The sequence below is a fragment of the Ascaphus truei genome, chromosome 12 (assembly GCF_040206685.1).
Source record: "Ascaphus truei isolate aAscTru1 chromosome 12, aAscTru1.hap1, whole genome shotgun sequence".
NCBI lineage: Eukaryota > Metazoa > Chordata > Amphibia > Anura > Ascaphidae > Ascaphus > Ascaphus truei.
In genome coordinates this window covers 7,516,906-7,539,406 of record NC_134494.1, presented here as the reverse complement: position 1 = coordinate 7,539,406, position 22,501 = coordinate 7,516,906, and the positions used below count along the sequence as shown (strand labels likewise).

The 22,501-nt window shown below is 45.6% G+C and overlaps 1 protein-coding gene across 7 annotated transcripts in view; it reads right to left on the bottom strand.

Annotated features, from left to right (window-relative positions):
- Positions 1–917: 917 nt before the first annotated feature.
- Positions 918–22,501, bottom strand: part of LOC142464329 (uncharacterized) — a 794,668-nt gene continuing 773,084 nt past the window's right edge. For 6 of the 7 annotated variants that reach the window (XM_075567828.1, XM_075567830.1, XM_075567827.1 and 3 more), the window contains one exon: positions 12,910–16,524. In XM_075567828.1, the coding sequence (XP_075423943.1) occupies positions 15,444–16,280 (837 nt within the window). In that variant the 5' untranslated portion in view covers positions 16,281–16,524 and the 3' untranslated portion in view covers positions 12,910–15,443. Of the gene's footprint in view, positions 1,377–12,909; positions 16,525–22,501 lie in introns of those variants that run through there. The other variant, XR_012787649.1, reaches the window with a different exon arrangement.

The following is a 22,501-nucleotide window of genomic DNA, read 5'->3' as shown; positions in this document are numbered from 1 at the left end:
CCCCCCTCCCACGGGGCTCACAGGGCCCCGGAGTCACAAGGGGGAGCAGGCGCCCTGGTTTCGCCGTGCCTTGATCGGCGTGTAACTTTCTGGCCGGCGCCGTCTTGCTGCTCTGGCAGGGCACGGGCGCGCAGGGGTGGTTATTTTGGAGGGGTGGGCGGCCACCCCCCTGGCCGCCGCGGCACACCCCCACCCGGTACTGTGTAGCGAGGAGTCCCCCTTACCTCCTTCTATTTAGATGTACCTGCAGGTACTAGTGCCACCTCCCGGTCCCGGCGGCCATCTTGGATTTTCTTTGGAGGCAGTGGGGAGACCCGCGAGCGATCTGGCGGTCACGGAGCCAGGTACAGCGGCAGTCGTGGGAGCCCAAAGGTACCAAAAGTTGCGCAGTGCCCTGGGGAGTATTTTGGGGTGTTCTTTCTTTTCTTTTGGGTGGTGAACTTGGCGTTTTCCCGAGGAGCAGAGCAAGCTGCGACTAGCACGCTCAGCCTCCTGGCCACGCCCCCTCTGGTGGGGGCATTTTTAATATGTATTGGCGGGGTGGGGTTACATGTATTTAGAGGGATGGGTTTTTTTTGGTATGTATTTTGTGGGGGCACTAGTATTAGAGGGGGTTTTGGACTGGGGGTGGGGTTGGGGGCGGGGTTGGGGGCGGGAATAGGTGGCGAGTAGATTTTTTGGTTGGGCGAGTAGATTTTTGGGTGATTTGTTGAACACTGTATATATATATATATATATATATATATATATATATATATAGTTTTGAATTAATGTTTTCCAATAAATTAATTTTATAAACTCTTGTCTTTCTGTCTGGCGATATTGATCCCTGGTATTAGTTATGAGGAAGACGCAGTAGCGCCGAAACAGGTAGGATTCTTTTTTTTTTTTTTCCAAAATTTTTTATTAGGCATTTGAATATTCCACATTATACACGTCATAAACATTATTACAGCCTAATACAGATTTTCTCCTTTTATCAGTTAAAGAAAGAGAAAGACTCATCGCTCCCCTGACCCTCCAGGGGCTATGCAGAGAGCGCGAGTATAGAAACAGAAAACAAGAGTGGGGAAAGAGAGAGGAGGGCGGGGGGGGGGGGGAAGCCCGTTGCTTCCCGTGTCCTCAGCCTTTTCTTTTTTTTCCCCGCTAAGGCTTCTGAGTTATCTTTCTTCTTTACTTCTCCTATATGGGTTAATGGCGTAGGGGTGCCATATGGGTCAGCCACGGGTCCCATGTGTTGTTAAAGGAGTCAGTAGATCTTTTCAAGAAAGCTGACAATTTCTCCATATTCATCACCTCTTGCACCCTATTTTTTACCGTTTGTTTTGAGGGGGGAGACACCGTCTTCCAGGCGGCCGCCACCGCACATCTAGCCGCTGTAAGAATGAAGGAGATTAATTTACCTGTTGGTCGGTCCAAATTTTCTAAGGGCCTGGCCAGCCGGTAGGTCAACGGATCAATAGGGATTTTGAGGTCTGTGACCTCTTCTATTAATTTTTGTATAGTTCCCCAGTATTTCTGAATTTCCGGACATGTCCACCAAATGTGTGCCATGTCCCCCTTTTGACCGCAGCCTCTCCAGCATAGATCGGACGCCTGGGGGTAGATTTGATTTATTCTAACTGGGGTAAGATACCAGCGAAACAATATTTTATATATATTTTCTTTGATTGTGGTACATATAGAAGTTCCTGAGGCTGTTTCCCAAATTCTTTCCCAGTCCTCTCGGTCTATAACTATTTCCAATTCTGCTGCCCAATGTAGCATATAGTCATGTGTGGGGGCTTCTGTGGCCCTTTCCAATTCGGCATAAATTTGTGTTATAAGACCTTTCTGGTGGCCTGTTTCTCTACAGAGCCGCTCGAAACCAGTGAGAGGGGGAAATTTCAACGTTGGGGACAGAGTTCGAACAAAGTGCCGAATTTGTAGGTACTTGAAGACATCCAGCCCTACCATTTCATATTTGGTTTGTAGGTTTTGATAACTCAGGAACTCCTTGAAACTCAGGAGGTCGGCAATCGCTCTGATATTTTTTGCTTTGAATTGGTCCAAATGTCTGGGCTCACAGCCAGGGGGGAATTTTGGGTTTTTATAAATTGGTATTAGTTGAGATTGAGGTGTTGTGAGCTTAAATTTAAATTTGCATTTCGTCCAAGTCTCCCATGTGTGTCTCATCGGACCTAATTTGAATTTACTATTCTGCATGTCTTCCCTGCTCAAGGACCAAAGGCAAGCCGGCAGTGAAGGCGTCCCGGCATAATATGTTTCTATATCTAGCCAACAGTATTGATTTGGGCTAGCGTTCCAGACTACTGCCTGTCGCAATTGGGCGGCTTGGTAGTATTTTGTGATGTCTGGGACGCCAAGTCCTCCTCTCCCCCTTGATGTCAGGAGAACTGTCCTGGTAATTCTGGGTTTCTTACCCTGCCAAATAAAGTGGAAGATTAGTTTTTGAATGTTCTTTAATTCTGAGCCAGGGATGTGGACCGGGAGAGTCTGGAAATAATATAGTAATCTAGGGAGTATGTTCATTTTAACCGAGATCATCCTCCCGATCCATGATATCTGATATCCTCCCCATTTATCTAGGTCCTGTTTGATTTTCCGGAAAAGGGCCGGGTAATTTTGTTGATATAAGGATTGGTAGTTCCTCGCTATCTTAACTCCCAGATATTTGATACTCGAGGAGCTCCAATGATAGTTAAAGTTTCACTTGAGGAGTTTCACCTCTGGCTCTGGCAGGCTTAAATTTAGTGCTTCTGATTTGTCGTTGTTGATTTTATAGCCTGATATATCTCCAAAATCTTGGAGTTCTTTTTGGAGGTTGGGTAGGGAGATTTGGGGTTGTGTAAGGGTTAAGATGACATCGTCTGCGAATAGTGATATTTTGTTCTGCCTGTGTCCAATTTCTATTCCTTTGATGTCTCTATTGGCTCTTATTGCTGATGCCAGGGGTTCTATGGTTAATGCGAAGAGGAGAGGAGATAGGGGGCATCCCTGTCGAGTTCCATTTGTAATCTCGAATCTCTGGTTACTGCCCCCTGGCAATTTTACTGTTGCAGACGGGTTTTGGTATAATCTACGGACTCCTTCTAGATATGCGTCTTTAAAGCCGAATTTGCGCATAACATGGTCCATGAATAGCCAGTCTATTCTATCGAGCGCCTTCTCTGCGTCTAGGCTGAGGAGTAGTGCTTTGGTCTCTGTAAGATGGACATGCTCAATAATATCTATTATCTTCCGAGTATTGTCTGAGGCCTGCCTGCCCGCGACAAATCCTACTTGGTCGTTGTCTATTAGTCTCGGTAAGATGGGGTTCAATCTATTTGCAAGTATTTTGCTATATAGTTTGAGATCACAGTTAAGAAGGGAGATTGGACGATAGCTTCCACATTGCATCGGGTCTCTGCCTTCTTTGTGTATTATGGCCAGGGTGGCCAGGGACATTGATGTGGGGATTTGGTTTCCTTCCATGAAATCGTTAAATATTTTAAAAAAATGCGTGGATAGTACTGGCAAGAATCTCTTATAATAGACATTCGTGAAGCCGTCAGGGCCAGGAGACTTAGTAATTTTCAGTGATTTGACCGCCTCATCCAGTTCCTCTTTTGAAATCTCAGCGTTGAGGACTGTGTTTTCCTTCTCCGTTAGTGTGGGGAGCTGACATTTATCTAAATATTGCGCTATTAATTCGGATGCTATCGGTTCAGGACGGCCATTTTTGGATCTTAAATTGTAAAGTTCGGTGTAGAATTTTGTAAATTCGGCTGCTATTTTGTTGTCACTATGTTGTATCTCACCAGATCTACTCTTGATCGCCGTGATTTGGGACCGTTTAAGTACCCCTCTTAATTTAGTAGCTAAGAGTCTGTCTGCCTTGTTCCCTTTGTCATAGTATTGTTGGTTGGTCCATTTGAGGGCCTTCTCAACATCCTCCAGCTGGATCTGTCTAAGTTTAGCTCTGGCTGTTGTCAGTGTTTATATATTTTTTTTGAGGGGTTAGCTTTGTGGGTTTGTTCTATTGTTTTAATATTATCTGTGAGCTCCTTTATTAGTTTTTGGCGGGCTTTTTTCCTGTGGGACGCGATGGAAATTAATTTCCCTCTGATGGTTGCCTTATGGGCTTCCCATAGGATTGCTGGTGAGGAAACGGATCCTGAATTAAAAAAGAAATAGTCTCGAATAGCGGATCTGAGCTCCCTTTCTATCTCAGGATGGTTGAGTAATGAATGATTTAGTCTCCATGAGTAATTTATTGTTTTTTCAAATGGGGTTGACAGGGTTAAGGTAATCGGGGCATGATCAGACCATGTGATTGGTCCTATATCAGAGCTGGTAGTTGCTGCCACCACATTTTTAGTGGCCAGGAAGTGGTCTATTCGAGAGTAGGTCTGGTGAGATGCTGAGTAAAAAGTATAGTCTCTCTGGCCCTGATTTTGGGTTCTCCATATGTCCACCAGTGAGAACTCGCTCAAGAGTCCCCTAAACCTTTTCCCTGTGATCTGGGAGGGGGTTGTATGGGGGGGTCCCATTGTGGATGATCTGTCCTCGATAGGGTTTAAGACCATGTTTAGGTCTCCTCCCACTATCATCGATGACAGATATCCCGGGTCTACGCCTTCGAGAACTTTTTTAAGAATTCTGTTTGGTTCTCGTTTGGGGCGTATACATTGATCAAAGCGATTGCTGAGCCCGCTAGGGAGCCATATACCACTAAAAATCTACCCTCTGGGTCCGCAGTTGTTTTGATATGATTGAATGGTGTGCCCTGTCTGATCAGGACGGCCACACCCCTTTTCTTACTACTAAATGATGCGAAAAAGCACATTGGGAACACTTTTTTGAATAAATTTGGGGGGTCTTGTGATGTGAAGTGGGTCTCCTGTAGGAATATAATGTCTCCCCCTGATCTTTTCATATCTTGGAGTGCTAGTCTGCTTTTTCTGTTGTTCTGGAGGCCTTTTACGTTGAGTGAGGTTAATTTAATTGTGGTTTGACTAGCCATTTGGATTCTTTTTTGGATAATACCATAAGGCCTCACCTTTCCCAATTGGGAGGCCATGATCCAGTAGGTCTGTGCCTGAATTATATTTCTGTGGGCGCCTAGGTTGGGTGCTTTTTTTGATCCGAATAGATACTTTGGGCTTAGGATGGGGGGCGTGGGCTGGGATAGGTGGGGGTGGGGCGGAGATCTGCTGGGACAGGGTCAGCAGATAGAGATAGATTGTAGCAAGGCCTACAAAAGACCTTAACAAATTATCACCAGTCCAAAAAACGACCGGCATTTGGGCTAAAAGAGCCCTTCGGGGGTGGTTCCGGGTTTGTCAACCGTTGGACGTCAGAGGGGTCCAGACCCTCTATGAAGTTTACTTAACCCTTTTAACATGCACTCCTAGTTCGAGAGTGGGGGGGGGGGGGTTTGAGAAAACATAGGTGTATGTCAAACATTTCAAACATTTCGCATCATTTGTGATACATCTATTTTGTAACTCTGTGCTGTAAATATATTGTGAACATTTTGATACCCAGAAAAAACAGTTTCAACTTTCTTTTGTATGTTCGCTTCCTCTGAATATTTTCCCCTCACATTAGCTTTACGTTTAAGTGGGGTTCTAGGTGAATTTGCTAGAGGAAGTGATAGGATATGGGGGGGGATAGAGGGGGGAGGGGGGGGGCAGCTAGGGGGGGGGGAGTGGGGGGGAAGGGGCAAGCTAGGGGGAGTGGAGGGGGTGGGTGGGAAGATTGTGGGGGGGGGAGGGGAGGGAGGTAGGGGGAGGCATAGGTGCAATTCAAGCATTACAAACACTTCACGTCTATTTTGTATAATACAGCTATTGTGTAACTCTGCGCAGAAAATATATTGTAAACAGTTTAGTATTCAGATAAGGTAAATTCAATTTTCTTTCATATATTTGTTTCCTCTGAGTATTTTTTCCCTATTTTCTTTGCGTTTAGGTGGGGAGCTAGTTGGGTTTGCTAACAAGGGTGGGGGGGGGGAGGGGGGGGGAGAGAGGGGGGAGGGGAAGGGGTAGGGGGGGAGTGGAGGGATGAAGGGGGGGGGAGAGGAAGGGGTAGGGGGGGAGTGGAGGGATGGAGGGGGGGAGGATGGGGGGAGGGGGGTGTAAGAGAGGGTGGGGGGGAGGGGGGAGAGAGGGGTGGGGGGAGGGGGGGGAGAGGAGGGGGGGAAGAGGGGGGGAGGGGGGAAAAAGGGGGAGGGGTGTGGGACAGGTGGGTCATGTTTCCAACTTGATCCCTTCACACATTTTAAGCCTTATGTCTATACATGTTATCTCTACTTCTAAACTCTCAGCATGTTATTAACCGTCTGGTAGCCTGGGATGCTATGTTCAGTTTTCCCTCGACCACGTGATTTGTCTGAGGGCTTTACCTCCTACCATAGTACACCAATGCAGCTTTGGGGAGGATTTGCTAATAGAAATATATGTGATGTGGGCAGGAGGGGTGGGGGGGGCATGGGGGGGTAGGCAGGGGGGGGGATGGGGATGGAGGGGATGAGGGGTATAAGAAGGGTCACATTTCTCTTTCAAGCACTCTAAACATTTCAGGCTTTTTGTAATACGTTTTAGTGTGTAGTTTTGTACCATTGGTATGTTGTAACCACTTTGACATCTTGTGGAAATGATTTCAGCATTCTCTTGTTCGATTGCTTCCTTCACATGCTTTTCTGACTTGCATATCATATGTGTGGGGTTGCTACCCATAGCGTGGTGGTGGTGGGGGGGGGTGGGAGAGAGGGGGGGGGGTGAGGAAGAGGGGGGTGGGAGGGAGAGAGGGGGGGAGGGGGGGGGGAGGGGGGAGAGAGGGAGGGGAGCTGAAGTAATTTTTCATGGTGTATGATATATATTCGGTGTACATTTTTGCAGTGTTTATTGGGTTTTAAACTGTTAATTGATCAATGGGCTCGTTCATGTCAGTTCCTTGCGCTTTGATCTTACCTTGTGGGAGGTGGGGAAATGCGAGGTAGGGTTGGGGGGGAAGGAGGGGGAGAAGGGGGTGTGTAGGGGGGGGTGGGGGGGGAAGAGGGGTGTGTGGTGGGGGAGTGGGGGGGGGTATATGCGAGGAGGGGGGGGAGGGAGGGGGGGGGTGCGTGTCTGGATTGATGATGGGGGGGGGGAGTGAGGTATTATTTAATATATGACAGTTTGTTATTTTACTCACGGCCTCCGGAACATCAACATTAGTTTATTATTTTAAGTCCCCTAGATCAGTCTGGGTGGTCCATCTTTCCAGGGCCACAGCCGTCCCCAGTCTCACAGATTGGCAAGTTCTCTGCGGTATCGGGACTCGTGGCTCGTTCGTGGGCGGGCTGGACGTCTGCAGTGACCCCCCCCCCCCCCAGGGGGGTCCGCTCCGCGGGACCGGGAAAAACCGGCAAGTGGAGGGGGAGGGAGATCACATCCGCCGCAGGACCGAAAAGCTGGAGGTCTGGGCGGGTGGGGGCAGGACCTGGGCTCCTCCATGTTCCGGAGGTGGAAAAACAGCGATCCCGCTGCACCGGGTTGGGTCGGTTGGGTGCCAGGTTTTTCATCCGGCTGACGGGATCTTCTCTGGAGCCATCGCGGGAGTAGGCGGTTCGTGGTCCATCGTGGGAGGCGATGTTCAGCGCCGGCCCACCAGGAAGGCCGGAGGTCCACTCCCCGGCATGGCCCCAGTCCGATGAGGTGTTTCCAAAGGTGAGTAGATGCGCCCTCTCTCCTTTAGATCTCTCCGGAGCCACCACGGGGGTAGGCGCCTCGCGGGCTCACGGTGAGAGCGGTGTCCCGCGTCGGCCTCCCGGGAGGGCCGGCGGCTCGTTCTCCAGCGTGGCTCCGGTCCGATGAGGTGTCCTTTAAGGTAAGTGGAGGCACCCTTCCTCCTCTAGATCCATCCAGGGGGGTTCATCTGGGTGCCGCGGCGGTTGTTATTTGTCCCTGGGTTGTTGGGCCGCAATCCTCTCAGATGTTCGGGGAGGGTCTCCTGAAGCCTCCTCGGCAGTTGGGTTGGTCGCTAACCATGCTTGTGGTGGGGTTAGGCCTAGTGCTTTTGCGAAGGGGGCCATGTCCACGGGATATTTCATTGATAGGAACTTTCCGTTTTTGTTGACCGTGAGTCTGAAAGGGAATCCCCATCTGTATTGGATTCCTTTCTCACGGAGCAGGTTTGTTAAAGGTTTGAATTCACGCCTGCGGTCTCTCGTTGCTTTTGAGAGGTTGTTATACTGTAGACTTGGAGGGTTTCATTTTTAAAGGTTATTTCCCCCATGTCTCGACAAGCCGCAATGATTTTTTCCTTAGATGTGTATTTGTGCATCTTTATTATAATGTCCCTTCTCCGCCGTGGGTCGTCTGATTTAGGTCCTAGGGCACGGTGGGCCCTATCCATTTTGACTTCTTTTTCCTCCAGCTCCCCGCACACCAAGTTAAAGAGCTCCAGGAGGTAAGGTCGGAGTTGGTCCTGTGTGACCGACTCTGGCACGTTCCGGACGCGGATGTTTTGGCGCCGGTCGCGATTTTCTTGCTCCTCCATTCCTTCTTTAAGGAGGGTGATCTCCTCTCCTAGGCGGCCTATCTCTTCCTCCGCTGCACTTTGCCTTTGCAGAGACTCAGTAAGTTTATTCTCCAGGGTGGTCGTTTTCTCGGTTAGCCCTGAGATTTCCCTCCTTATGTCGCTCACTGTGGTTCTGAGCTCAGTTTGAAAAGAGGATTGGAGCGTTGTTGACATGGCCGCTAGCAGTTCTTCCAGGTATGACCTGGTTATGGGGTGTTCAGGGCTTGCTGGGGGACGATCTTTTGGCTGGGTTTTTTTCCCTGGTTGCGCCGTGGCGCCATGCGGTGCGCCGCCATCTTGGGGCTCCATCGTGCTGTCTTTGGTCCGTTGCGGCGGAGAAAAGTATTTGGCAACTCCCTGATTGCTCGCTTTTTTGGCTTTTGACATCGCCTAACTATTTAGCTATCCGGGGGTATAAGTGTTACCCGGCAATTTTGGGGGAGAGTGTGGGTTTTTGCGTCTTTTAACACGCGGGTCTCTGGAGCTCCTCTTCTACCCGTCCATACCGGGTGACGTCACCGGAAGTCCCCCCAGGGTAGGATTCTTTATTCTAAATCAAACTGACATTTTCTAGTCTGCAGCATTGGACAGCAAGTCAGTAAAACAATTGTTTTGCAAAACGGCAGCCTGAGAGGAATCTGCTTCTTATCATGTTGGCCATACAAGTGCTCAGTTAAGGGCAGCCCCCGCTACAAGGGGAACACCCAACCAGGGGCATCAGAATCACTGAGACCACGTCACATCCGGTGACGTGGGAGAGCAAGCCGGAGAGATCCAGGACGGCAGCCGCAGCACAGAGAAACTCCAGACGAAGGCGCAACACCCTCTGACTGCAAGCAACCCAGAGGACAAGCGCCACAACAACAGGAGGAAGCAGTGCAGCGGTAACGCATCAGCTCCAGGGATGGGACCAGCTCCAGTGACCCAGAGGGAAGCAGCAGCACGGTTTCCAGCGCGTGGCCAACACCACCCATACTCCCCACTCCCAACTGGGTTTAGAAGCGTGAACCTCATTCTGGCAAAGTTTTTTGTTTTATTATTTTTTTGGAAAAAATTATTCCAACCTCACTGCAATACCAAGTTTGTTGTAATATATTTCATCTCCAATACACCACCACATCTGTAACATAAGCACCCCTGCTATTTGTGATTAGTCCTGGTCTCCCGTGACACTTTGAATTATTATACAGTGCAGCATTTTCATTACCAGTGTATAAATACTTATCATCATTAGACAGTGCAGTGTGTTCTTATTAGTTTACTCGATACCAAAGTATAGATAGATCCATTAATACCTCCTCTTGTGATGTGTTAGGGATGTGTGAAAGAATTCCAATAAACTTCTTAAATCTGTGCTGTGACTAATCTGTCATATTATCTATAAAGGTTTATTGATCAAACAACACCAAAACATTGGGCCAATTTGTGATGTATTGTTTAATAATCCTTAATTTATTCACCATTTTATGTATTCAGTGTTGGTAACAATATTTCCTAGGAGAATTTGCTTTATACTTAACTTTTATATGCAAAGATTTCTTATAAGGCATTCAACATAAGAGAGTGCAACCATCTTCTACTACTACATACATACATATAAAGCATGATTGAGAAAGAGACCACTGAGTCTCCACTAGTGCTCAAACCACAGCACCCAAAGTCAATGCAATTCACATAATCTTGAAAGAGAAAAAGAGCTATGTGGTCACAATCAGTAAGTGAGTATATACTTGTCATCCTATAAACTTGATGGTGGTAGCTGTAGCTTCTGTACCACTAGTGTACAAGTGGAAAACTAATTGCAGTCAGTAGTCATATAATCCTTTCATCCAAGGGCAAGCCACAGTGATGAATAAATCTTGATAATGAAGGTTGTACTCACAGTATGTAACCATCTGCCATTTCTACACTGGCGACACGTTTAATTTGAGTAGGGCTAGTACCGCAAGCCGGGACATGTCCCGGCTTGCTAGCCCCACTCCCTCGGCGTGCCGCGCGTCACTGACGCGCGGTCACGCGTCATCGGGAGCCTGCGCCCCCTGCACACGCGTCCAAGGCTCCCTGAGGGAGCCCTGGTGTCCCGAAATGTGGGGGACGGCGGCAGGGGGTTCCGGGGGACCCGGCGAGCGGAGGGAGAAAGCCCCGATCGGAGGGCGCTCCTCCGCGGCTTCGGCGCGCACCCGGCACCCTCCGGCGCGCGCAAGGTTACTGCTGCGGCCGAGACCGGGCAAATGCTCGAATAAACTCGGCCGCAGCAGTATGTAGCGTGCATCTCCTGTAGCATTTGCAACGCTTGTATTGGGTTCCCCCCTGGTTTGCATTCAGCGTAGTCTCGCAGTGAAGTCTCAGCGTGTGATAGAGATTATCCTCAAACTTTCCTTACGTGTTTTGTTGTGACTACAACTTCATCAGATGTCAGATCACTGATTTACCAGTTCCGTTTCCCATGTTCCGGTATTCGGAAGTACCGTCGGCGTCCAGGAGCACGGTGGGCATCATCACCATTATGGCGGCAGTGACGGAGTTTGAGATTTATCTTATACATACTTTCACATCATCTGGTGTGTGTGAGTGAGGTAATTGAAGAGTTGTACTATTTGATTAAATTATGTTGCTTTTACACTAGGATTGTGCGCTCTCTCTTTTTTTCTCTTTTAGGTGCATCATATGATGTGGTTTATCCTTGGAGGAAGCAGCCTGGTTCTCCGGAGGACACGCTTTGTGGGTTTTATACCCGTTGAAATTTGTTATATATCGATGGACATTATTTTATTTTACATTTTTATAACTATTATCCACCGTAATATCACCTAATTCCCATCTTAGTTTATGGATATTTAGGTCACTTATAGTATAGTGTTCACCTCACATAAGCACATTGACACATTTATCCCACCTTGATTGTTAGTTATATATTGACATTTGTTATACTTTAGGGATCACTACAGAAGTCTCAATAGTGTGTATCAGGCGCTGTCTTTTCTCTCTTGATTTATATATATTTTTCCTGTAATAATTAGAATGTAGGTATTTAAAACTTTAAATGACCAGTAATTTTATATGCAAATATAATATACTGTATGTTGCTAATGTATGTTCACTTCAAAGCAATATCTTCATTAAAAGTATAAAGTTAACAGAACCATATGGGTGTATAATGCAGTTGATTTTTGCTAATATATTTATATAACCATTATGGTTATTGAGGCAAAAAGTGACACTGTGTGCTCATTTGCATGTCATTTCCCAGAATCCCTTGCTGCAGTGGAAGTGCTGTATGCTGGGTGATAATGGGGAAAGGCGGGGTTGCAGACCTGCCTAAGACATGCAGATGAGCATACAGTTATATTTGCTTTCCTGTGGAGGGTTTTTGTCACTTTTTTTACTCACCATAACTTAACTCAGTATTATATATATATATATATATATATATATATATATATATATATATATATAAACACATAGATGTTCAGGGTACTCTAATTGGGCAAAGGTAAGACAAATAACTTATCTTTTGGAGCAGGGTGCTTGCAGTGTAGCCGGGATCACCATCCAGCGACAACGATAGATAGACAAGAAAAAAAGATCCGTAGCACTCTCTGGTAGATGTCAAATGTAAAAAAAGGTTTATTTCTTCAATCAAGCACTAGGGGTGAAGTGATGAAAAAAACCAGATGTGCATATACTAAGCGCTCAACCTATTAACTTATGTGGTAAATGAACCACTACAGGGATGAACAATTAATAATAATAATTAATTATGTTAGTGCCACACGGAAATTAATGAACCTAACAATCCAAATTATGAAAACAAAATAATAATAAAAAAAATCCCAACAAAAACTATAACTTATGTTAAGGGAAGCTGCCTTAGGACATTACAACAAGTCTATCCAGTTGACTTGTATAGATAATGGAAGTACAAGAGAGCATAAAGTCCTTGGCGCAATGAATAATGTAATGTGCACCTTACAGTTAAAGGCAAAGATACCTTTCAATGTCTTTCACCACTTACTTGATGTAAGTAATTAGCTGTAGAGTGAATGAGTCTTAACCCTCAGAGGTTACTGCGCAATGGTCTGTTTTTCCCTCATGTTTTTAGTCATCTAATACTGGGGAATCCAAACAAGCATCAGTGTGCATCACACTGGGTCCATATATAGTGCATTAAAGATTTCAATTCGGCTCCAAAACACTGCCGACCCTCCTACGGTGGCTCCAGAGGGACAATAAGTATCCTCCCTGTGTCTAAAAACGCAATTTCCTACCCTACCGAACAATATTATTGCAGGGGGAAACCCAAGATCATGGCATGCTACTGCAAAGCTTATGTCCTGGCAGATAGAGGACAGAGCATAACTTTCTACTGCTTGGTTCCCCCCTAACTCTTACCTCTGATGGTGTGCTGCGCTTTTTGTATAGGTTTATGTAAAAATGTGCCTACGTCCCTGCACTATGTAGGCGGGCTCATAATCTCTCGTTACATGGGAAACCACACGAAGTCCGATAGCATGTTTTCTCCATAACACTTAGCCACCCGTAGCCCTCACTCACCCCTGGATGGGCAAAACATATGGGATTAAAGATTATGTCACGTGCAACTCTGATTTTGTGGTTTATCTCCTAAAGTGTCCTTGCGGATTGGCTTACCTAGTGGAAACAATCTATACGCAAGGTGAAAGAATGGATAAGCCAGCACAAGTCTACAATACGTTGCAAGGTGCTGGACCAACCTGCGCCTGCACATTTCTTACAAGCCGGGCATAGCGTAAATCAGCTGCGGTATCAGATCATAGAGGTAGTTCCTAAACCTCGACGAGGTGGTAACAGGTTACGGTTACTAAAGGGAGGCCTTTTGGATTCATGAGCTGAGCACATTGCAGCCAGGTGGCCTAAAGTAATATTATCTCACTAATATAGTGTAACTTGTTCCTTGCAGGTCACAAACTGGCCCAGGATTAATTCTGACCAGGGAATTAAGTACGACATCCAGGATCTGATCATTTTTCTCTTTTAGAGGCCTCCATATTTGATTCCTCTCTCATTTGCACTGTGTATCTACCGGTCTGGTACCGTGTTCTGCTGCAGCAGGTTACCCATGAAATCCTAGAATGTGCAGACAGTGGGAGTTGGACTACCATGGATCCCTTTGTCAGCAGCCGCACACTGTGCTAGGTGAATGGTATGGTTGACTTCTGTATTGGAGGGGTATAGGTTTCTGGTCCTGTGACAGAATTTCTTTGACTTAATCACATAATACTGAGTACCTACCGTCTATTGTTTGAACTGTTTTAATCGTTTGTTGCCCTTCTCTAATATGTATGCATTGCTCCCATAACATTATGCTTACAATAAGGGGTATTGAATTATGAGCACTCAGTCAAACCATATGGAGAAACGACGGGGAGAGTCTGTGTATTTGTTATAGGGAGCTCGGATTGTTATCAAGGGGGTTCGTATAATCGATGGACTATGTAAAATTACATAGATTTAATTTACATAGATTAAATTCTGTTACTAGGTAGATTGTAATTTTTTACTGTTGGGATTTTAGAATTTTCCATTAGGATCTAGCTGGGTATGTGACCAGGATGTTTGTTCTGTGATTCTGGTGCTAGAGATTGCTGACCTTTCCCTCGTGCAAGTTTTTTTTTTTACATAGAGTTAATATCTATATTAGGAGCTGAGGGCTGTTTCTGAGATGTTTTCCCCTCTTGCTGTTCTCTAGGTGATGCTCATATCGGTGGCTATGATTAAGGGACTCCACAGAGATCTCTGATTAGGAGTGTTCTTCTCATGTGTTTACCTTCAACTGAGTCTTTTGCTCTTCATTACTACTTTTTCTGTACCACTGTTTTTCCCCCCTCCCTTTCCCCCCCTGTGTTCCCCCTCTCATCCCTCCTGATCCATTGTCTTACGGTTGGAGGGGCAATGAGGGCTACGGGTGGAAGTGTTATGAAGAAAACATGTTATCGGGCTGTGTGTGGTTTCCCAGGTAACGAGAGATTATGAACGCATGCGCATTTGTATATAAACAAACATATACAAAAAGCTCAGCACACAATCGTAGATAAGAGGTAGGGGGAACCAAGGGGTAGAAAGTTATGGGCCCTGTCCTCTATCTGCAAGGACATAAGCTTTGCAGTAGCATGCCATGATCTTGGGTTTCCCTCTGCACCTAATATCAATCAGCAGGATAGGAATTTGCATTTTTAGACACAGAGAGGATACTTATTGTCCCTCTGGACCTATCTTAAAAGGGTCAGCAGTGTTTTGGCGCCAAATTGAAATGTTTGATGCACTATATATAGAGCCAGTGTGATGCACACTGATGTAGGGGCTTGATAAAGGACCGGGAGGTCCGAAACTTTTGTTCCACTTTTCCTGTACTTCACCCCTGATGCTTGATTGATTAAATATACTTTTTTTTACATTTGAAATCTACCAGAGTGCTGCAGATCTTTTTTTCTTTATATATTATATATTATATATATATATATATATATATATATATATATATATATATATACACACACACACACACACACACACACACACACACACACACACACACACACACACACACACATATATATCCCTTGTTCACTTGATTGGCACTATCACAGTAAATAACCCCATTAAAGTACAACGCATGTCTCCATATACCAGTTTGAAATTTATGCAGTCAGTGTTGCTGCAAAAAAACTGCATATCTGGGCGAGCTTTTGGCAATTGTCATTTCCCTAAAATATTTTTTTTCTATTTATTTTGTGTGTTTTTTTAGTGGTATTATGTATATTTTACCATTAACCATTAGAGAGAGACATCACTAAGTGATTTATCTTGTGTTTGAAAAGATTTGTTTTTGACTAAAGCTTTTCTCATATTCGGAACAGTTACAGGGTCACCCCTGTGTGGATTCTGTGGTGTCCAACAAGACTAGATTTATTTCTGAAGCTTTTCTCACATTCAGAGCAGTTATAGGGTGTCTCCCCTGTGTGGATTCTTTGGTGTCTAACAAGATCTATTTTCTCATTGAAGCTTTTCCCACATTCAGAGCAGTTATAGGGTCTCTCCCCTGTGTGGATTCTTTGGTGTCTAACAAGATCTGATTTCTGAACGAAGCTTTTCTCACATTCAGAGCAGTTATAGGGTCTCACCCCTGTGTGGTATCTTTGGTGCATAACAAGATCTGATTTATGAACAAAGCTTTTCTCACATTCAGAGCAGTTATAGGGTCTCACCCTGGTGTGGATTTGTGTGTGGATCCTCTGGTGCCTAACAAGAGCTGATTTCTCATTAAACCTTTTCTCACATTCAGAGCAGTTATAGGGTCTCACCCCTGTGTGGATTCTTTGGTGTTTAATAAGATCTCCTTTCTCATTGAAGCTTTTCTCACATTCAGAGCAGTTATAGGGTCTAATCCCTGTGTGGATTCTTTGGTGTATAACAAGACTTGATTTAATATTGAAGCTTTTCTCACATTCAGAGCAGGTATAGGGTCTAAACCCTGTGTGGATTCTTGTGTGTGTAACAAGATGCGATTTATTTTTGAAGCTTTTCTCACATTCAGAGCAGTTATAGGGTCTAATCCCTGTGTGGATTCTTGTGTGTGTAACAAGATGCGATTTCTGATTGAAGTTTTTCCCACATTCAGAGCAGTTATAGGATTTCTTCCCTGTATGGATTATTTGCTGTATACCATAACCTACAGTGGGAAATATGGTATTCATGTCTCTGCTCTTTAAACCCTCTCTTTGTCTTGTCTGGTATTGGGGTGTCTGTAAATTTTGTAAAATGTTGATGTATGGGAATGCTCTGCCGAGTTTCTTGTAATCTTCTTCCAGTTCTCATACAGACTTATGCAATGTTGAAGTCCTTAAAACATATTTCCATTTACACCTCTGTAATTTATGATGTTTGGGACATTTCTTATATTGCTTCTTGTTCACAGATCAGTCATGTGCTGCAGATAATCTGTGGTGAGAAAATGTATTAATGTAACATTACAATGCAACAAAGAATATTTGGATGAGAAAGACAAATATTCACTGAGTTTGACCCTTATAAAATTCTACTTGTGCCAGATACTGAATCATATAATTAAAGTTACATTGTTATAGTAGAGTTATATTTACAATCACCCAGAGGAAGGCAAAGAAACACCCAAATGAATCATTTTACATTTATGTCTCATAAGTGGAAATAAATATTTCCTCTAGTGTTGCATCGAGTCCCAAAAATGACCGGGTAACCGGAAACAAAAAAAATACCCGGCCTAGTAGTTGTGACTTACCTGCAGACAGCGGCGGAGGGTGTGGGGACTGCGTCGGAGGGTAGAGAAGACCTCGCAAAATCCTGGTGGTAGTGGGAGCAGCGGAAGACATCAGGTGGTGGCAGTAGAGGACGATACTGCTCCCGCAGCTGAAGACATTCTTCACAGCCGGTGCTAGCAAGTGACCGGAGCATGAGCGTTACTATTGGACAGCCGGGGAGGAGCGCTTCGACTTCCCTGTGCTGCTCCTCACCAATTGTCCTATAGTAACGCTCCTGCTCTGGTCACATATTCCTCTGTTCCCACCGGCACATGCTGTGAATGATGTCTTCAGCTGCTCCCACCAGCTGAAGAGTGACGGCCTCTGTTGCCATCGCCTGACGGATGTTGTCTGCTGCTCCCACCGCCATCAGGATGTCACCGTGGTCTTACTCACCCTCCGTCGCGGTCCACCTTACCCTCAGTCGCTGGCTGCAGGTAAGTCTTCTGCTGCTCTACTCCTGTCGTTCTCCAAGAGGAGGACCGAGGGAGCAGAGCAGAATGGAAATTACCCAGCACTGGGTTCCAGCCCCATGGCACGGGGTCTGGCTAATTTCCAGGTACTGAAAATATGACCAGGAATGCCAGGTACCGGGTAATATTATCATAATTTATAAGTAAAGTGCCAACATATTCTGCAGCGCAGTACATTGGGGTACATGGAGTTACAGTTAGGTTTGGAAATAATTGGACACTGATACAAGTTTTGTTATTTCGGCTGTGTACCAAAATAAATTCAAGTTACAGTTAAATAATGAATATGGGCTTAAAGTGCAGTCTATCAGCTTTAATTTGAGGGTATTCACATCCAAATTGGAGGAGGGGTTTAGGAATTACATCTTTTTAATATGTAGCCCCCTCTTTTTCAAGGGACCAAAAGTAATTGGACAATTGACTCAAAAGCTGTTTCATAGACTAGTGTGGGCTATTCCTTTGTTATTTCATCATCAATTAAACAGGTCAAAGGTATGGAGTTGATTCCAGGTGTGGCATTCGCATTTGGAAGCTGTTTCCGTGAACCCACAACATGCAGTCAAAGGAGCTCTCAATGCAAGTGAAACAGGGCATCCTTAGGCTGCAAAAAAAAAAGAAAATCCATCAGAGAGATAGCAGGAACATTAGGAGTGGCCAAATTAACAGTTTGGTACATTCTGAGAAAAAAAGAACGCACTGGTGAGCTCTGCAAGACAAAAAGGCCTGGATGTCCACGAAAGAGAACAGTGGTGGATGATCGTAGGATCCTTTCCATGGTAAAGAAAAACCCCTTCACAACATCCAGCCAAGTGAAGAACTTTCTCCAGGAGGTAGGCATATCATTATCCAAGTCTACCATAAAGAGAAGACTTCACGAGAGCAAATACAGAGGGTTCACCACAACTTGCAAAGCCTCATGAATAGAAAGGTCAGATTAGACTTTGCCAAACAATATTTTAAAAAGCCAGCACAGTTCTGGAACAGCATTCTTTGGACAGATGAAACTAAGATCAACCTGTACCAGAATGATGGGAAGAAAAAAGTATGGAGAAGGCTTGGAACGGCTCATGATCCGAAGCATACCACATCATCTGTAAAACACGGTGGAGGCAGTGTGATGGCATGGGCTTGCATGGCTTACAATGGCACTGGGTCACTAGTGTATATTGATGATGTGACAGAAGACAAAAGCAGGTGGTTGAATTCTGAAGTGTACAGGGATATATTGTCTGCTCAGATTCAGCCAAATTCAGCAACGTTGATTGGACGGCGCTTAACTTTACAGATGGACAATGACCCAAAACATACTGCGAAAGCAACCCAGGAGTTTAAGGCAAAGAAGTGGAATATTCTGTAATGGCAGAGTCAATCACCTGATCTCAACCCGATCGAGCATGCATTTCACTTGCTGAAGACAAAACTTAAGACAGAAAGACCCACGAACAAACAACAACTGAAGACAGCTGCAGTAAAGGCCTGGCAAAGCATCACAAAGGAGGAAACCCAGTATTTGGTGATGTCCATGCGTTCCAGACTTCAATTGGAAATGCTAACTCTAGAACGAAAGCACCCAGAAACCTGATTTTTGAGGTGCAAGTAAAACACCACATGCATATACATATTAAAATTACAGTTACAACACAAACGCAACATGATGTTTTAATAAAGTGTGTAGAAGCTGCAGATTTTAAATATAAGGCAGGATTTATTCTATAAATCCGAGGAGGAATTCCTCGGACATCCAGCTGTTATATGGGTGAATGAGCTGGGGGTATTTTCATGGCTGAGCTTCAAAGGAGGGTCAGGGATGAAAAGACCCAGAAACCCATAATATATACATGGCCGGCATTCTGAGGTATAACAGATGCCAGGCTATTGACACCTCTGGGTCAAAAATCAGACTCAGTGGCGCCAAGGTATGGGTGTATCCCAGGTATGCTAAGTGGCATGGGTGTCAACCGGACCCGTGCGCTCTGCCCACCGGACAGCTTTTTTGGCTGGTCTTATGAACTGTGGGCAACCCGGCTATTGGTGGGTTAAATTGTTCCCACAAGGAGATTGGATCCACATGTTAAAGATAGCTTTGGCCAGTCTATAGCCGTGGCTCCCGAAGTATCCCCAGTGTGATTCCTGAATTTTGATCAATGATGTAAAGACGCAAGACTTTGTTCCAGCACAGCGGCAACCGGTCCCGGAGAGAAGGGGTTAATAACAGCACAACCAAGGATTTGCCCCAAACTTCGGAATTCGTTAGCCCTGGTGACTCTGGAATGAATTCTAACGAATTTTAACAAAATTCCTTGAGGTGGCTGGGATATTAGATTGGCAACTTGCGATCTGGCCACAGACCTTTAAATCAAGACTGCATTTCTTATGCTTGCAAGCAAAGGACAATTTATTTTGTTTCCTTATTCCAGTAAGTGTTGTTTTAAGTGTATTCTGCAGATGTCGTGCGTTTTTCTATAAAGGAAAATGTATTTTGCAACTTGTTCTGTTCAATCGAGTACCCATTAATATAAATGTGTTGGTAAAAGTTGGTGTCCATAGTGACAGTACCCAAGTCCGGGAATCAATGGCAGTCGTCCAGGGCTGCCAATTGTCCTGCCAGACTTGGAGGAGCCTGTCACCACAGGTGGCATTGAGGGAACCAGGGACGGAGGTGCCAACATGCGCATGTCCCTTGGTTCATTCAGATTTCCTGCTAACCCGGCTTTTTCTACCAGCTTGTCTCTGATTGGCTGCTTGGGGAAGTTCCCGTGCTCTGATTGGCTGTAGTATTTTGTGAATGGAGCTTTAAATACTATAAGGAGCGATGCACCAATCAGATTCTGAATTTCTAGTGGGGCACAGATATCTCTCTCAAGCTCCACCCATCTACGTAGTTTCGGGTCCGTGTGCCAGTGAATAATTTGGGTCAATTGTGTCGCTCTATAATATGAGAACAAGCAAGGTACCGCTAATCCGCCTGTGGTTTTGGGCCTCACTAATGTTTTTGCTGGTATCCGAGCTTTTTTTTTTTTTTGAAACTTTGGTTTTATTGGGTGCATTCAAACATACATGTTATCACTTCCCATTGGCTTCTATAATATCACCCTTACTTTTTTATTTTTAACAATCGACCAAAAACTAGACGTACTAGACTCACAGGACAAACACGGGGATTCGGAAACAGGGTAGACCAGGTGGGGGGGGGGGGGGGGGGGTGGTGCAATAAAGACTTTCTTGCAGAAGCGGCACCGGCTTCGAGTTTTCCCAGTTCTCCTGTTGGATGTGCTCCTCAGCGAGGATGTCGTGGGGTTATGTGTACACGCCTCTCTGCCTAGCGCCCTGTGGCTCCATGTGGTCTATCTCTGTCCCCTATTGTGGATGCTGATTGGCGTTATCACGCCCTCTCCCCATGCTATACTGTCAATCTGCCGTCATGGATCCCTTTCGTTACCGGAGAGCGCCTTTCTCAGCTATCATTGCAATATTGTGGTACTATCTATTCCCGGGATGTCCGTCTGTGCCAGCCAGGGCGACCAGACTTTTAGATAATTTTGGCCGGTGTCATTAACCAAACTTGTTAATTGTTCCATCCGGCAAACAAACCAAATTCTATTTCTAATCTTGGGGATGCATGGGAGGATTGGTTGTTTCCACAGTGCTGCAATCTCGCACCTGGTGGCAGTTGCCAAATGTGTGATTAGCTTATGTGAGGCGTTAGATAGTCCCCTGACCCGTCTGCCCAGCAGGAACAGCCATGGGTCCAGGGGGATCTCCACCTCCAACAAACGTTGAAGCCAGTCTCTAATTTCTGCCCAAATCGGCGCCACCTTTGTGCAAGACCACAGCATATGGCATAAGTCCGCTCTGTCTCCGCACTGTTTGGGGCAGAGCGGAGAGTAGCCTTTGACAAATTTAGATAATTTAGTGGGAGTATAATACCACCGCATCAGGACTTTATAGGCGTTCTCCTTTAACGTGGTACAGATAGAGCTTTTGGCTGCTGCCTGCAGGATCCTGTCCCAGTCCTCGTCTTCTAATGTCTCCCCTAAGTCTGTTTCCCACTGTCTCATGTAACTAAGTCTGGGGTGGACCTTCGGCTCCGGGCAGACTACCTCCCTGTACATTCTAGAGGTTAGTCCCCTTGTGTCCGTGTCTCTTGAACAGAGCTGCTCAAAATTTGTTCTCCGGGGCCGAATTGGAGCTTCGTTATAGAAAGCCCTGATCTGGAGGTACCTGAATAGTTCCGCGTTAGGAAGTGCTTTTTCTTCTTTTATGTGGGCAAATGACTTAATGTGCTGCCTAGCCTCCAGATCTTTTAGTCGGAGATACCCTGCTTGTATCCAGTTTGAGAAATTAGAGCTATCCAGTCCAGGAGCAAAATCTGGGTTCCCCCAAATTGGGGTCATTAGGGAGTTCGGAGATGTAAGGAAACATTTAAATTTGGTTGCCTCCCATATTTTCAAGGAGCTAGCCACCGCCTGCAGAGGCGTTCGTATGGTGGACCTATTCTTTTTGGCCAGCCAGATTAGACTATGGATTTCTATTGGTGTGCAGCACGCCTTCTCCAGCTCGACCCACCTTCGGAGACTTGGGTCTAAATGCCATTGCACAATCTGACTCAGCTGGGCTGCTTCGTGATAAGCGAACAAGCATGGCACCCCCAACCCTCCTCTCAAGGTCGGCCTCCTCAAGATTTCTTTTTTAATTCGTGGGCTTTTCTTCTCCCAGATAAACTTTGTTATTAGGGACTGTAACGCAAGGATATCATCTTTTACTAGGGGGATCGGTAGGGCCTGGAAAAGGTACAGCATCCGCGGGAGGAGATTCATTTTTATGCTATGAATGCGCCCTATCCACGAGATGCTGCACTCCGCCCAACGCCGGAGATCCTCACGCAAAGTCCGGAACAACCTGGGATAGTTTGCTTTGTACAAAGCTTTGTAGTCTTTCGTGATGTATACCCCTAGGTATTTAAGCGTGGAGGGTTGCCATTTAAAATTGAAATTTAGTCCAATTAATTTTTCCATCGGCTTTGAAAGATTAATATTGAGGGCTTCAGATTTGGCCTGATTAATTTTGAACCCCGATATTTGTTTGAAGGTCCCCAGAATTGAGAAGACATTGGGCAGGGAGGTAAGGGGTTTTGATAATGTCAGGATCACATCATCCGCGTAGAGC